The sequence below is a fragment of the Meleagris gallopavo genome, chromosome 13 (assembly GCF_905368555.1).
Source record: "Meleagris gallopavo chromosome 13, MGAL_WU_HG_1.1, whole genome shotgun sequence".
Taxonomy (NCBI): Eukaryota; Metazoa; Chordata; class Aves; order Galliformes; family Phasianidae; genus Meleagris; species Meleagris gallopavo.
Window position 1 is genome coordinate 18,100,416 of NC_139416.1, and position 16,472 is coordinate 18,116,887.

At 56.2% G+C, this 16,472-nt stretch overlaps 2 protein-coding genes across 3 annotated transcripts in view; one reads left to right on the plus strand and one right to left on the minus strand.

Moving 5' to 3' along the window:
- Positions 1 to 11,247, minus strand: part of ANKRD11 (ankyrin repeat domain 11) — an 82,636-nt gene extending 71,389 nt beyond the window's left edge. For both annotated transcript variants that reach the window (XM_085234954.1, XM_085234953.1), the window contains exon 1: positions 11,106 to 11,247. The gene's annotated coding sequence lies outside the window, so the exon portion shown is untranslated. The remainder of the gene's footprint in view (positions 1 to 11,105) is intronic.
- Positions 6,703 to 15,653, plus strand: LOC146543514 (uncharacterized). The gene is made up of 2 exons (XM_085234978.1): positions 6,703 to 12,170; positions 12,333 to 15,653. Exon 1 carries the CDS (start codon positions 9,778 to 9,780, stop codon positions 11,173 to 11,175), a length of 1,398 nt encoding a protein of 465 aa, XP_085091104.1. The 5' UTR covers positions 6,703 to 9,777; the 3' UTR covers positions 11,176 to 12,170; positions 12,333 to 15,653.
- The last annotated feature ends 819 nt before the right edge of the window (positions 15,654 to 16,472 follow it).

Sequence of the window (16,472 nt, forward strand, 5' to 3'; positions counted from 1 at the left end):
ATCCATAAGGTCCCTGCCAACCTAAGCCAACCCAAGGCACGAGTTGCCTCTCCCCTCCGAGGAGCACAGGGCAGCACACCTGGGTCACACGCCAGCACTTCCACCGCCGGCTGCACAGCCCGGATCTCCTGCAGCCTCCCCACCAGCACAGAAGGGATCTGACACCCAGCACAGAACTCACTCACCCTCAGCCCAGGCCATGCTCAACTGCAGGACAACACCTGAATCCATCCAGGACTGCAGGAGATGCTGAGGGCTGGCTGCCTCTGGGATGAATCACAGCACACAGAGGTGGCAATAACTGCTGTTTATTGGCACTCCAGTAGGCTTCCCCTCTTCCTCGTCCAAAGAAAAAGGGTGAAATTACAACAAAATGAACAACGCTGAACACGGCAGTGCAGAAGAGTAAAGGAGATCTGATGCAGACAAAGCATTCCTAATCAGTTTTGCTCAGAAGAGACAGAAGTGGTCACAACTATTTTGGCAGCCGCTCCAAGAGCGTGGCTGTTTGTGCAGGAGACTGAACAGCAACGCACCACGTGGGGAGGTCGGGCAGCCCGGGAGGCTGCTGCTCCAGCACTTCATCACCAAACGTTTTCAAACAACCCCACCCTGCTCCTGCCATTGTTTCAGAGAGGGAATTCCAGGCAGAACAATTATTTCTACATTCTTATTGTTGGAAGAAGCAGAACGGTAATCCTGCACAGCAAAGAGATGAAAGTACTTTCCCCGATCGCACACCTATCCTTACGGAGATGAGCACCTCTCCAAGCACCTGGCATACAGCAACACCAGGGTGTTGGATGCAAACACCTGAAGGCAGCAGTGTGATGGGTGGGTGCTCATTAAGCCCTTCATTAGGGCTGGCAGAGGGGTCCTTCACTGGGGGAAAGGCAATTCTCTGCTCGCTGGACACGCTGGGACCAACCTGATGGGGTTCCAGAAGGGCAGAGTCGTACAGCTGGGGAGGAACCCATCAGTACAGGTGGGGCTGAGCTGGAAGGGGCTCTGCAGAGAGGAACCTGTGGGTCTCAGTGGCTGCCAGGGTGGCCAGGTGACATCTTCCCTGCGGATACTCAAACCCAACCTGGATGCTTCCCTGTGCAACCTGCTGTAGGGAGCCTCCTCTGGGGGGGGCATTGGACAGGGGGAGATCCAGAGGTCCCTTGCAACTCCCAAGCTCTGGGATTCTAGGACTCTTTCCCATAAGGAGCGTCAGACCAAAACTGAGCACAAGAAGGGAATCTTAAAAACACTCCCAACTTCAAAGTGAAGCGGCAGAAAGTCAAACACTCCCTGTGCCACCAGAGCCTTTCTGCTATTTCCATTAACAAATGAATGTTTAACAGAATAATCAGCTGAGAGTCTATTCAGCGGATCGGCACAAGGTAACTTAGTCACGGCACACATCAGCTCATGCACACAACTGTGCTCACGCTGCAATTCATCCGTGCACCTGCAGAAAAAACACACGGCCAGGCTGTGCCACGATAACAGCCAGGAGCTGGGCAGGGCTGAGCTCAGCACCACGCACTGCCAATCCCCACCAGTGCCCAGATGGGCCACCAAGGAGCACAAATCAGTGTCACTTCTTGACCTCGTGGTGACAACAGGTGGGCTGGGGGGAGAGGGAAAAGAAACGGCCGCTCAGCTGCTCTGCCATGGGCTGCAGCCCTCCGTAGGGGAGCGGGACTGCTCACTGTGTGTAGGAATGAGAAAAACAGAACCTGATTCAGCCCTGCCTCCCTCCCAGCCCTGCCTCCTCCAGGCACTTTAAATAGGATGTCAGCACTACTTGTTTGTACGCCATTACAGAAAAATGCTGGGTTTCTTAATACTGCGTTACAGAACAAAATGTTACTCAACTCTTTCCGTAAAGCACCGAGGAAGAGCTGTGAGACCATATGCATCCGAAGGCATCCACGTGCTGGGATAAGCTGTGGTTACGTAAGGGACAACCGGCGCCTGCCCACAGGGAAGAGGAAGGATGGGGCTGCTGGGACCTTCCCTACACCCCGCACCCAGCTGAGCGCCGTGGGTCTGGGGATGGAGAAAAGCAACACTCGCAGCTGGGTCACGGCTTAAGGCTTCGGCCATGAGAGCACACAGACAGAAGGAAATCCCACGTGGCTCTCCTCTCTCCTTCAGCTCGTGCCATTAAGCAGAAATGAATCACTCTCTAAATGGCAGCGAGCAGTGTCACTGTGATCGCACACAGCTCCTGGAGGGCATGCTGAGCACTCAGCCCTGAGCCCCAGCCCGGCCAACACAACCCAAACCCACCTGCATCACCTTTCCATCCGCTCCCAGCCAAAATAAAGAGTTCCCTCCTGCCAGCGCAGCTCAGCACTGTGGCACTGCTCTGTGGTCGCTCGCTGCAAGGCATGGGATGGAGGTGTTCACACAGAAACACACACTGCTATCCACAGCTGTCTGCTAAGCACAGATAGGGAGAACGACCGTTGCACTGCAGTGTTTGGAACGTTAAAGATCTTAAGCTGAACCAGACGCCACACGAGGGAACGCCAAGAGTTGGGCTATTGCAGCAAATGAAATGAAAACTGAAGTCTAACCGGTGGTACATTTCAGCCAAACACACATCAGCTCCAGCCACCACCACACAGCTCTGACAACAAACGTCCTGCAGGTCCACCACCCCTAACTGAGCACCTTGCAGCTGCTGCAGCACTGCTAACAGAGGTCCATCATAAGGGCGATGCACAGCCCAGCTCCACCAGCACACATCGGGCTGTGTTTCTATAGCAACCTGGGAGGAAAATATAAAGCAAGTTACATGAAAATTATTCTCCATGACAATATATGTTAATGCTGGAACGTTTTATCCAGAATGGCCTAGCAAATGTTTACATTCAGACATGTGTTTACAAAAATAAATAAAAGGGAAGGTACCACAGCTAATGGATCGTCCAGAGATAACAACTGTAGGCTGTTTTCCTTCAAGTTTTAATCTATGTAGAACAAAATTCTTTCAGCTCACAGAAGAGAAAGCAAGCCACCTTCACATAGGTGTCTGCATGCCTAGGTACAGCGCACATTCTTTAAGCAGCAGCTTTTCAGAAGACATAAGCACACTTGTAACTGTGATCCTGCAAACACAGAGCACCTTTATACCCCGCTGCAGGAGAAAATGTGTTCAGTGAGAGGCTGAGCTGCTCAGAAGCTGAGAGCGGCCCATGCAGCAGCAGGGAATGGCTGCGAGCTGCTGAGCGCTGGGACTCACTGCACTCCTGCTGGCTGCAGCCTCCAGGGTCACCACTGCCCCACTGCACTCGTTGGGCACAGCTGCTCCTTTTCTCAGGGAAGGCACCTCCGCTTTTTACCCCCTTCTGAAGCAGGGCAGCGGGGCTGGCCCCACAGGCAGCCATTTGTTGGCTCTCCGCTCCCTTGGCTCGTGCCCCCAGGAGAAGCCGGAAGGAAGAAAGTAGGTTACAAACTGCCTGCAGCCCTCCGTGCTGCAGCACACAGCTGGGGACGGGGCACAGGGAGCTGCAGGATGGCAGCAGGCCGACGGCCCCACGCTGCCCACCAACCTCGCTCTGCCTCCCGCCTCCCCGCCTGCACAACAGCGCCCGAATCACCAGAATCGTAACTTTTTATGACAGTGGGAAAACTGCAATATTCTCTGCGAGTTCCCTCCACCCTGTACATAAAAACTGCTCAGAGGTCCAACCATAAAGCAAACTGCTCTCTTTGAAGTGCACCTTAAAGCTCTTTGTGTTGTGACGCGGATGTAAGGAACGCAGCACGCTCACATTTTACATAACCACACTCACAGCATCGTTTGTTCATCCTCTGGCAGCTGTTGACAACAGCAGCTGGGTGAGCAGGACCTGCAGGGGAGCAGGGCTGCTGCACACCCCCAGCATTCCAGGCCTGCTCCACTTTCCCCACAGCCCATTTGCTGCAGAGCCCACAGCAGCAGCGCCGTTATCATTTCAGCTCATTCAGTCTCCCAGCTCAGCACAGACACGCTTCCAGCCACATTTCTCTACAACAATACACAGATCCCTCTCTCACCATACAATGAAAAGAGAAGAGCTACAGATCTGAGGCGAGAAAAATCTGCAAAGCAAAGCACAGCGGCAGTTGCTAGGTTTCTTTTAAAACCCGCTGTAATTGCTATGATTGGATTCCTACCAGAGCTCCTTGCTGCTGCAGCAGAGGGCCTGAACGCCGTTCTCACAAAAGAACTTCCAGACCCAGGCTGCACATCTGCCACAGGTATCTGTGGTCCGTGCAGACGCGATGGAGCGGGCCGTGCCCCAGCCCCGTGCAGGTACCACCCATCCTGCTGTGCTTCCCCTCACTGGGGAAAAATGCACCCATGCTGAGAAGTCATCTTCTCTGTAAGCGCAGGCAAACGTGTGCTGACAGGCAGTGGAAGCTCGCAGATGGCTGCCCTGCGCTGAGGTGATCCCACAAAGCCGGCTCCCGGTGAGCTGAGCGTGCGTGCAGCCAGCAGACCTCCTGTGCAGCCTGCACTGCTAAGAGAATTAGCAGCAGATGGACGGGGAAACCATCAGGAAGATCACGTCCAATCCACTCACCTGCACTGCTCCACAGGACTACGCTATGACTACAACTGCCACACGGAAAAGAACCCCACGGTTCAAACATGGGATGAAGCCGTAAGACAAGGAGTTCGCGTTAGGAAGAGTTTCTCCTCCCACAGTGGCCAGGCAGCAGCACGGGCTGCCCAGGGAGCGGTGGGTGGGTGACCGGCCCTGGGGGTGCTCCAGAACCACCCCGATGTGGCACTGAGGGACGCGGCCGGGGGCACGGTGATCGCAGAGGCCTTTTCCCAACGAGAATGGCTCTACGTCTCAGAGCTGGCCCGCCCAGGCACCAATGCAGGAGAGGCAGCAGGCCTTCCATGCTAAGCACAACAGGCAGCCAACGCAGCAGGCACCCCAAGCCTTGCTCCCCACCACCACCTCCGTGTCCTCGGATCCTCCACCTCCCAGCACCGCAGCAGCTTCACCCCACTGCCAAGCAGCTTCCTCTCACCAAGCAGAAACGAGGCCCGGACCTCGAGGGAGATGGAGATGCAGGATGATCTCAGAAAGGCAGGAAGAGAAGTGAGGAAGCATCAGAAGACAGACGGGCTAAAATTAGAAGCAAGGAGGACCAGAGGAGGAGGACCGAGGCGGGAGCAGAACCTCTGAGATCAGTTCCCAGGAGTGGAGGGGAAACAGAAGGGAAAAGAAATCTGGCATGTGAAGCAGAAGCTAGCAGGCAGAACAGGCTGCAGCAGTGCATTCAGCATTTTAAGACTATAACCCACAGCTTTCTAACTGAAGAGCACTACTCAGCACACCTGGAAAAAGCCACTAAGCTGACTTCTGATTCCACCTCCCCTGCCTTGCACGAGGGCTGACTGGAAGGCAACTCAGCTCCCACAGAGCACACTGAGCACCCCAGCACCAGTGCTAAGAACTTCTGAAGACAGCTCAATTCACCACCACCACCACCCCAGGAAGCACCTATGACCCCTTCAGAACCTTCCGGGCTGCAGGAAGGACACACAGCACAGAACAGCAGCACCCAACACGCTGCAGGGGCACGATGCAGCAAGGAGAGAAACTGTCAGCCGCCCTCGTCCTCCAAACCAACACATCTCAGGTGTCCCACAGAGCTGATGGGACAAGAAACTGTTACCACCAAAGGTGAGCCTCCAGGAGCACAGGTTTTCCTTCCACACCCAGCCTGCTCAGGAAGGAGCAGCTTTACACCCCAAAACACCCAGGTTTGTGTTCCTTTTGCATCCAGCACCAGGGTGTCTGGCTGCGCAATTAAAGCATGCAGGCAGCGAGCAGCAGCCCACACCACGAGCAGGGTGTGCTGAGCAGGGCATTCCCCCAGCACACACCCCAACAGCAGCACAGTCAGTGCTGCAGGTACCCACTGGCAGCAGCAGGAGGCCCAGCACACAGCAGGTGCAGCACGGCTCCGTGCGGCCCGCAGCGTACGCTGCTCTGATAACAGGATTGCATAACCCCACCAGCCACCAGCGCACAGAGTGGAAAACAGACCCAGGGAGTAAAGTCTACCAGCAGCCCGCTGCTCTGCCAGAGCCCGGCACAGCCACGCTCGGTGCAGAGAACTGCCCTGGGCACAGCGTTCCCAGCACAGAGCCACCCAGACCCCCCCAGCCCCACCGCCTGCCCCCAGCCCAGCCCACAGCTCAGGAGCAGCTCGGGGCTCCTGGCACCGTTTGTTTACACGGAGCGGTCACGGGAGAGGCTGGAAGCAGGATCCAGCTTTACTGCTCTGAACTCCTGCCCAGATGAGCTGATAACACGCGTGCACCAGCTCAGCCAGGGCAGGGGGCACCTTCGTGTCTGCTTTATGGGAAAAAGAGATGGGCCACAAACTGCAATTCGGAATTTTATCCTTAATAATAGTTTTGTGAACCTTATTTCCCTTTACAGCCATTCAGAATATATATATTTTTTATTGTTGTTTCTAATTGCACAAACTTTCCCTGCAGGACGCTCAGAGCAGTGCAGGATTCTCAGGCAGCCTTCCTCTGCCAGCAGGGCTCACCTTCCCCAGGCCAACATCTCCGTGCTGTGCTGGTGCTGCAGCTCCAACAGAGGCCCGCAGCCCCTTCCATCCTGCACACAGCAGCACAGAGACCCGCAGCCTCCCATGTCACGCACCAAGAATCACAGATCTATTAAGCTTGAAGGAGATCTCTAAGACCACCAAGTCCAGCTGCCAACCCATCCCCCCCGTGCCCACCAACCTCGTCCCCAACACCACACCCACGAACCCACACCAGGCCTGCAGTAACACCTCTGGAGCAGATCAGCACAACACGGGAGGGAAGGAGACACTTCCAGCAGCTCACGCATCGGAAGGAGGCCAGCCTCGTGGAGACAAAGCTGCTTTTGCACGCACACACACACACAGATGTTTCCTCCCCTTCCATCCCAAAGGCCCTTAAGCCCCCTGCAGATGCCGTCCTGCTCACACAGCCCCCCACAGCACTGATGTCCCAGTGCTTCCACCAAGGCTCCAGCCCTGCAGCCGCTGCTCTGCCCGCACAAAGCCAGCAGGCAATCAGGAGCTCACGGCCGCCATAAACTGCAGGGGAAGATTTATTCTAAAAATACCAACCGGTTACGTTCGGTTCTCAGACGTGGGAAAGCAGGCTGCCGAGGGATTGGGTTGGTTTTTTTTTTTTTTTTAGAGGATAAATAATTCAACGCATGAATGCCAAGGGCAGCACCGCACGCATCCATATGGCGGGCCGAGCAGGCAGCAACGCACATCAGCAGGCTGACAGAGCCTTCAACCCTGACCTAGAAAACGCTGCGCTCCACGGCTGCAGCGCGGCTCTGCGGGGCGGCCCCCCCCATTCCCAACATCCGCACGCTGCATTTTTGGCCTCCGTTGGCAGCAGCTGCACTGCAACGAGCAGAACAAACCGCCCACGTGACGGGCTGAGGAAAATGAAAATCATCTCGGAGGGCCGGGGCCGGGAGCCGCGCCTGCGTGCTGCCAAAGCTGGGAAAGCCCCGGCACTGCCCTGCGGGTCACGGCCGCACCGCCTGCGTGGGGCCACCCAGTGCTGCTCCGTCCTGGGGCACCCGGAGCTGCCGCTGCCTGTGTCTGCAATCAGACCCTCACCGCGATGATGCCGTTCTCTGAACCCAGTCGTTCCTTCGGTCTGTTAATGCGTGCGCACAGAAACCTCGCCGGCCTGAAGAGCGGTGTAAACAGCACAGAGTCTGAGGGCGCTGCTATAAACAGAGCTAATGGAACCGGGTGATTGGAAATGGATCTTGAAAGCTGTCAGATCAAAGCAAGATCTCTGCCACGCAATGGCTGCATCACCCTCAGAGCCACGGGGCTAATACCAGCCATAAAGACATTTTGCTCAAGTAAGTTCAGGAACGGCAGCGTTTCATCTGTCGGAGGTGCGGGGCTTCACAGGGCTACCCGAGCACAACGCACAGCAGGGGATGAGAGCAGATTTCCAGGAGCCCCCCGCCCGGCTGCCATAGCCCGCACAGCACAGCACAGCACAGCCCAGCACAGCCAGGCTCCTCAACGCCACAGCACTTCAGCTCCTCTCCTTCTTTTCGTACAAGCTCTGAAGGAGATGGCAGAGCAGCATTCCCTGTAAGGAGGCACAGAGGAAGCACAGGGTGCTGCCATTTCCCACAGCTCTCCTTTAGTGTTCCTTATGGCTGTGCTCGGCGGCATACAAATTACATAAGAGTTGGCTGCGAGGCGCTCCGTGCCCTCAGCTCCTCGCCTCCCCTCTCGCAGGGGAAAGGAAAATATTTCAGAGCTGCATACAAATCATTCCTGCTCGGTGTCACGCAGACGGTTTAAATTAGATGGGGGTAAAAATACAGGCGGGTTTATCACGAAACACCACAGCCTTTGATACAGAGACACCGACCGGTCTCCCCACGCAGCCCTCGCTGCCAACGGAGGCACCCAAGGAGCCGTGAGCGCAGCCGGCAGGGAAGGTCTGCCCGGTACCACCGGCTCTGCTGGGCACGAAGCACCGCTGCCTGTCGCTACTTGCTGCGTGACGGCCGCCATTACACCTCCATGCCAGGGAGGAATTTCCACCCGGAACGCAGACGGCCGAGCCTGAAATTCAGGTACTGCCAGCAGGCCAGGAGAGCAGAAATCTGCTGCTTGTTTGCCCTGTGCAATGCAATTAAGCAGCTCTGCTTGCACGAATCTCCTTTCTGTGCAGCAGCTACTCTCCAGCACGTAACAAGAGGTCCCCAGCTACAGCTCCAGCCTGCAGCAGGCAGATTCACAGAATGGCCTGGGTTGCAAAGGAGCACAGCGCTCATCCAGTTTCAACCCCCTGCTACGTGCAGGTCGCCAACCAGCAGCCCAGGCTGCCCAGAGCAACATCCAGCCTGGCCTCGAATGCCTCCAGGGATGGGGCATCACAACCTCTATGGCAGACTGTCCCCAGACAACACCATGTGCACAGCACAGGACACCCAGGCACTATTTCCCAACTGCACAACTGAAAGTCCTTCCTCACTGCCAGCACAGTGACCACACAGGCCCAAACCCAACCAAGCCCAGCACAACACCACGGGATCCCCAGGCAGTGCTGTCCTGGAGAACTTCATTACAGAACCTGTCCTCTTTTAATGTTAAAAAAAAAGGGGGTAAAAACAATGGTAACGCTTCCAACGTATGTCCAAAAGCCACAACATAAAGACCAAGCATACAGATTAAATGCTGCAGAGATAGACGTGTCAGGAGCCTCCCTTTGAAGTATCTGCAGGAAACACTGTGATGGCGCAGCCACGTTACAATTACACAGTTGGAATAATCACCACCAGTTGTAGGCAGCCCATCTGCTTCGCTGGGGGAGCGCTGCTGGTGCAGCATTGATTAACAGCACTGGGTTGCAGTGACCCCGGAGAAATGCATTTGTGTGCTCTGCTGAGCACAGCTCTGCACGGCACCGGGGGGGTCTGCTCAATTAAAACAGAGAAGCAGGGAACAAAGTCACCCTAACAGGTTGCTCGATGTGCGCAGGGGAAGCCCAGCACTTTGCTGAAGGGTTCTGTTCCTTTTGTTTGGCTGGGTTTGGGGTGGCTTCTTGTTGTTGTTGAGTGGGGTTTACGAATTTTCTTCCCCTCATTCAAGAATGGATTTACACTTTGGACAATCTATGCACTGAATCTGGGAAAATGCCTTCACAGTCATACATAAAAACAAAGCACAGCACATAAAAAAGAAAATCAATTGCTCTATGCCACTATGCTCTATGCCTCTATTCTTATGAAACAGAGATCCAAGAGTTCATTTCTGAAAGCAGAACTGCTGGAGAAGCGCTGCGCTCCACCTCCCCGGCTCCCAGCAGGCAGGGCACACAAACCAAAGGAGCTGGGAATGGGGGGCACGGCACACAGGGCTGCTGCTCTGAGCTGCCGTGCGTTTCGCACAGCAGAGCCTCAGCGCTCGCTCAGCCACCATGGAGTCGATGCAAGCCCCAGCCAGCCCAGCGCCGCAGGCTCACAGCCCCCTGCAGCAGGATGCGCCCCAGCAAGTCCTGCACGGCTCCCGGGGGCCGGAGGGCTCTCCTGCAGCCAGAGAGGAAAAACCCACAGCATCCCCACACGGGAGAGCTCGGCTCCGCGGCGCCCAGCACACCTCCGTGCCGGGGCTGGGGCACAACGCGGGGCCGCTGCCTGCAAGCTTCCGCCGCAGGAAAACCGCTCGCAGGGCTCGGCGGTGCACAGCAGAGAACTTCCCCACCGAGACGGGAAGTCGGCACGGGTCGGGCTGCACGTCCCACGAGCAGCTGGAGCTGCGCGCCGTGCCGTCGGGCAGACGTGCTGCAGTGCTCACGGAGCACCCGGCCCGGTGCTTGTAAAAGCACCGAGTTTCTTTAAGCGAATCGGATCAGATGTTGAGGGCAGAGCACGCACAAAAGCACGTAACAGAACACGCGCTGGGAATCATCTCCTTTTCCCTCTGCGAGGAGCGCTTTCAGCCCCCGGGAAAAAAGAGAAGAAAAAAAAAAAGACGGAGAGACGCCATAAAGACGCACCGCACCGCAAGGAACCACCGCTCGGTGCCCGCACACGCAGCTCTGCGCCCGCAGCGCCGTGCGGACAGACCGGGGTCGGGGGGGTCGGGGCGGGCTGCAATCGGATCCCACGGCGGCCGCCCCGCACAGCCGCGGTGGCGGCTCAGGGCAGAGGGCGGGGGGCCGCCGCACCCCGCAGCCCCCGGCCGCGCCGCCCAACGCCGGGGGGTTTCAGGCCGGGCTGCGGGGCGCAGCCGCTCGGGGGGGGATTTTTAACTTCTAATTTTTTTTTTCTATTTTTCCGTTTATTTCCCCTCTTTTTCTCCCGTCCTTCGCTCCGAGTACCGACGCCGCACGGCGCACAAAGGCCGCTCGCGTCCGACGGACGGACGGACAGACGGAGCTCGGCCGCCGGCCGCGCTGCCCGCGGGGTGACGGCACGGGAAGCGGAAGCCGCCGCTCCGCTCGGCATTGTTCCCCTGCTCCGCTCCGCGGCCCCCGGCCGCCCCCCAACCCCCCCCAGCACAGCGCAGCGCCCGCCGCCCTTTCTCCTTACCGGGCTCAGAGGGCCGAGGGCCGCCTCGCGAAGCAGCGAGGCCTGCGGCTCCGCCGGCCCCGCCGCATAGAGGAGGCGGCGGGGGGGGAATGTGAGGGCGCGGCTGGCGCGGGGCTACTGCAGGGGGCGCGGGCTGCCCCTCCCGGCCCCGCGCTCCATGGCCCCGCCGCGCTCGGCCTTCGGCTCCGGCTCACGGCTCGCAGCGCTGCCGCCCGCCCGCCCGCTCCTCACCGCCGCCGAGACGCCGCCGCTCACTGGTCCGCCGCGTCGGCGCGTCCCATTGGCCGGAGCGGCCAGCGCCGCCGTGACGTCAGCGCGCTGCCGCGGGAGGGGGGGTATGGAAAACGCGGCGCCGCGGCGCCCCCCGCACCCATAAACCTCTCCGTCGCGCGGGGGCTGACGGGAGCTGGGGGGCGGGGCCGGGGGCGGCTCGGGCGGCGGCCTCCATTGGTTGACGTGTCCCGGCGGTGAGGCGGCTCATTGGCGGGAGCTCGCGGAGGGGGCGCTTCCGGGGCGGGGCCTGTGGCCGCAGCGCGGGGCGGGGGGCGGGGCTCGAGCCGAGCCTGGCGTAGCGCCGCCGGGCCCGTCGTGCGATGTGCGGGGCCGGGCCGCGCCGCGCCGCGCTCCCGGGCCGCCTTGCCCTCGGTAGCTCTGTTACGCGTAGGCTTTCAGGAAGCCGTGTTGGCTAGAAAGTCCTGGTGGCGAATCCCGCAGCTGCCGTGCCGGCTCCCCGGCAGCAGCGCGCGTTGGTTCCCGGTTGCGGCTCAGGCTGAGGGCAGCGAGGCCCCCCGGCCTCGGGGTTAGCGCAGCCTGCAGATAGAGGCCGGCTTCGGCACCCTGCAAACGGCCCCAGCTTAGGCCAGGCTGCTCGGCCCCGTGCCGTTCTCCGCTTTTCCTCTCCAATTCCAAATCATCATTGCGAAATACCCGGAGGCTTTTGTGCTGTTTTTATTTACAGGCTCTCTTCTAAATAACCGAACCGTTCGGCTCTCCAAGCGAGGACGTTCGTTGTTGCCTGGACGAGCCTCCTGCCTTTGTCCCCCTGGGCTGGGGAAAGCAGCCATAGTAAGTGCACGTATGCTTGGTGCTGAAGGCAGGCAGCCACGTGACGGCTCAGTTCCTGTGCCTGAGTAAACACTGCTGGTGCCTTTCGTCCCGCCTGGCCGCCGTGCTGCCCTGAACTGCTGCTGTGTCTCATCACGACGCCCGCTCTGTTCCCATCTGTAGAGCGTGAGCTGAGGGAACGCCAGCAGTACTGCTAGGTGCCGTTACCCAACGGCGGCTGCTGAGCTCGGCACAGCCCTTCTGCTTGTTGCACGAAGCCTGATCGCTCCGCCAGATGTAGCAGAAATGCGGCGCCGGAGCCCCTTTGTGTCGTCAAGATAAACACTCCAGCACCCCCCAGGAAGAAGCCTGTTTATGGTGTAGATCTTCACAGCAAGTAAAAAGAGTGCACGTGCGCAGCTCCCCTCCCAGCGGGGTGGCAGAGGTGCCTGGTGTGGGTGGGAGCTGCCTGCAGCTGCAGCACTGTGTTTTGTTTTGGTTACTGAGGATGGGGAACCCCCGAGGAAGCAGCTCTCAAATAGTTTCTACCAGTGACCTCATCAGTAATCGTTCTGGTTCTGTTTTTTTAATCTCATCTTCCAAGAGCGTGGCCCACAACTGCAAGTGCTTTCTTGGCATTTGCTGTTCCAGTTTGTGTCACACACCCGGCAGCCACAGGATTGCCCTCGTATGCTGAGGGTGGCCTGGGTGCCAGCAGCCCCCAGCAGAGCTCAGCTGGGCTCAGGAGCAATGAAGGGCTGGCACAGGAGCACGTGTCCAACTGCTGTTAAATAACAGCAGGAGAGATTTATTCTGAGCCTGTTAAGCTGGTCCTGTGTTCCACTTAGGCCTAGTCTTCTTTATCTCTACCCATCTTCCTCCTCCGTAAGACCTACTAAACTAGTCAAAAGCAAGGTGGTTTTGTTTTTTCTTGTCCTCCCTTTCATTAGGCTGCTCATCACACTTCACTGAAAACACTGCAAACAAGTGTCTGCTTCTCTGGTGCCTCTGAGTTAGTAGATCAGAGGGGAAATATGCTTTTTCATTTCCTAAATATAGTTGGTTGTAACTGCTTCCTTGACAGCCTTGAATGTCATCCAGGTCAAAGATCCAGCGCTGGGGAGGAAGTTAAAGCCTTTCTGTGTCATCCTGACCTTTTTTATTTGAACACAGCAGCGTGGACTATCAACCTATTTCAGGGAGGGACGTTAAAAGTTCTTTGTGATAGAAAGCTAACAGCAGGAGTATGGGGAGGAGTCATTTCGTCTGGCGGTTGTTCTCCTGTTTTTCTAGGTGAGACTTGTGGGATGAGGCTCTTTAACCTGCCTGCTTTTGTTAACCCTACGCTGGCTTTTGCTCTCTGCAACTTAATTACAATACTTCAGGGAAAAGAATGTAGTTGATTGATGACTTTTATCTTTTGCTGAGGGTTGTGAGCTTTCAAATCCTACAATGAAACAAATATTCTGGTGCTGAGGAAGAAAGGGAACACTGCATGAAGGCAGAGAAATTAGGGCACTTGGGGAATGTGCTTTCAGACCTAGTTCTGCCTGTGACAGCAAGCTAAAAGGACAGTAACTCTGGGGAAGGAGCACAGTGATCCTTTGGTCCTAGCTCTGCTACTTTTTCCTTGTCTAACCCTGCCCAGCATCTGTGTCAGCCGCTCAACTGCTTTTGCAACTTCTGGGTAGCCATGCTCATCTGACTACTTCAGCTCTACAGCAACTGCCTTGTAATGGAAGGAACCATTATCTCAACCATAAGTGCAAAAATACCTGTTTGGTGTTACAGTGGGTGCAATTCCCTGTTGATTCAGCTCCCATCAGCAGGTAAAGATGGGCATCTGTATTTAGTATGTTGTACAGTGTGAATTACGACTGCTCCAGTTAAACATCAGGGCTAAATGCTGTGTGACCAGTCAAATGCCAACATCAAAGAAGCTGAGAGAATAAAGCTTCAGAAGGACTTTGATTAGAAGAACTTTACTTTAAGCGTGGCTCATGTTTCAGCTGATGTCACCTATTAACATTTTGAAGAGGAATGGTCTTGGCAAACAAGGCGAGCCACTCAGAAAGGCAGCCATGTGGGAAGCCAGCAAGGAGTACTGCTGATGCTCCTGGTGCTGCAGCACAGAGCTCCCTAACTGCACACCATCTCACTTTTCTTAGATAAAACTACTTTCAAGCCATCTGTATGTTCCTTTTGTTAAAGGACACCCCCCACTTCAAACAAGGCCTTTCTGCCTGGGCTGCCACTAAGAAAGAAGCTGCTTACACCTGCTTTGTAATGAGGTGGTTGCTCACAGCTCTGCAAGATGCAGTCAAACCGTAAGGCTAAACTCGCGCAACAGCTCACTTGAACCAAAATGAGCCTCCTTCTGGGGGTTTCACTCCTCAGTCCAGTCTACTGTAACCAGCTGTCCCAGCCCTGAGAAGCCTCAGGAACCCACAGGGGTCCAGGACAGGGCAGTGCCAGCTAACCAGGCGCTGATTCAGCTCCCGTGCACACTATGCCCTTCACCTGTGCAGGGAGTGGCATTTTTTGACCCCTCTAGGCTTCAGGATGCTTTCATGGCTAAGAAGTCTGTTCACACGGCTCCCTGCAAGACCTCATGCCTATATGAATGCAAGGTGGAGCATGCCTAGCAGAGGATGCTTTCCAAGGGTAGTGGTCCCCCGCTGCTGGGTAAATGCCTTGTATTGATGTTTTGGGTGTGAACTTGTGACAGTCCTGCTCTAATTACTGTTTTTATGATTCCTAATGACAGGCTTTAGGTTTCCAGTTCGCTCCCGGATTTGAGCAGTGCACAGTGACAGTTGCTCGCTTGGAGCTTACTGACTTCCTCCCGTCTGTGGGTTTGGAGCTGACTTCAGCCCCCTCCCGCACACAGATGGATGCCTGGGCTTCCGAGCTCCGCGTGCTTCAGCAGCTCTCCAGGGAGTGCATTCCCATGGAGCAATCTGCTCGCTCATGGCCTCCGAGTTACAAACAAGCTACTCCTCTCCTCCTGCTCTACCCCTGCAAGCCAAGCTGAGAGGTACCCCTATCTCTCTGTCAGAGCTCTGCTCCTTCTTGCCTTTCCTAGAGATTCATAAGCCATCACTGGCAGCTGTCCTGACACACGGTTCAGTCTCTGCTGCTGTACCACTGATTCCCTCTGATCCCCTGCCTATAGCCATCTGTCACCTACCTGTCTTAAAGTTAAACTGTCTGGTATTCAGAAGTGGCTCAGATATAAAAGCTTGTAACTCAGCAGTGTGTCCCAGTCGTGCCCAAAGCCTGTGGCTGCCCAGCAGTGGGGCTGGCATGCCCTCGTGCCCACAGGAAGGAGCAGTTTCAGTGCCATGCTCTTCCATGCACGATGAGAGGAGCAGGCAGGGAAACAGTGGCAACGTCTGGCAACAGCACCAGGAAACACTAAAACTTGCAAAGATCCCAGACTGTTCCTGGAGGAATAGGTGCAATAGTTTGGGACTGGCTCAAATAAAAAGGCTATCTGCTAAAGAGATCTTTCCTTGGTCAGGAGTTTCACTGTGCTCAAGGGGCAGTCGTGGTCTTTTAAGCATGTCCTTCCTTACTGAGCCTAAGGCTTCCCTGGGTACCTGGCATTGAAGGGGAGCAGCCACCCCTGTCATCCACCAAGAATTCTCCTAAGAATACCTGGCAGAGTGACAGGGACGTGGGTAACAGAGCAATTCCACGTCTTTTTAAAAGTCTGAATTTACCTTCTGGCTGCTTCAGCTCTACATTTAATCCTTTGGTTCATTATTGATGTCAGGTCTGCGGTGGTGCAGTGGGACACCTGATTCCAGGTATCCATTCACTCAGTTTGCAAAGTGCTGTGCTGAGGTGAGTCTTTGGGTGGATGGGGTCCTGCGGGAGCTTCCTGAGGTTTGTGGCTAGAGCAAGGGTGGCAAGACTGTCTCATGGGGAGATGAAAACAGGAGATGTCAGATTTCCAGCATAGCAGAGCTGAAAGGCTGAGTTGGAAACTGATTTCTCTTGGCCTTAAAAATGCACGGGTGGGACTGCTAATGCTGCTTTTTCTTCCTAACCTACTCAGGAGATAAAGCAGGGATTTCAGACTCCAATCCCGCACCTTTCCCCAGTAGTAAACACACGTAGCATTACTGAGTGATGTCATGGCTGGAGCACATCCCAGCGAGGCCAAGCCTGGATCAGGTTATATCTGTCTTCTCAGAATATTGGCTTACTCCCAGAGGAGCATATTGCCAGCTCAAGGACAGTGACTGAAGCCACCTTTCCCAAGGTCATCTCTCACACACAGGGAGAACAGCACTTGCCTTCCCATGCACAGCGCAG

What these genes read in the sequence shown, in the direction of transcription:
- LOC146543514 (XM_085234978.1), top strand. Translation starts at nt 9,778, where the DNA reads ATGCTCTATGCCTCTATTCTTATGAAACAGAGATCCAAGAGTTCATTT.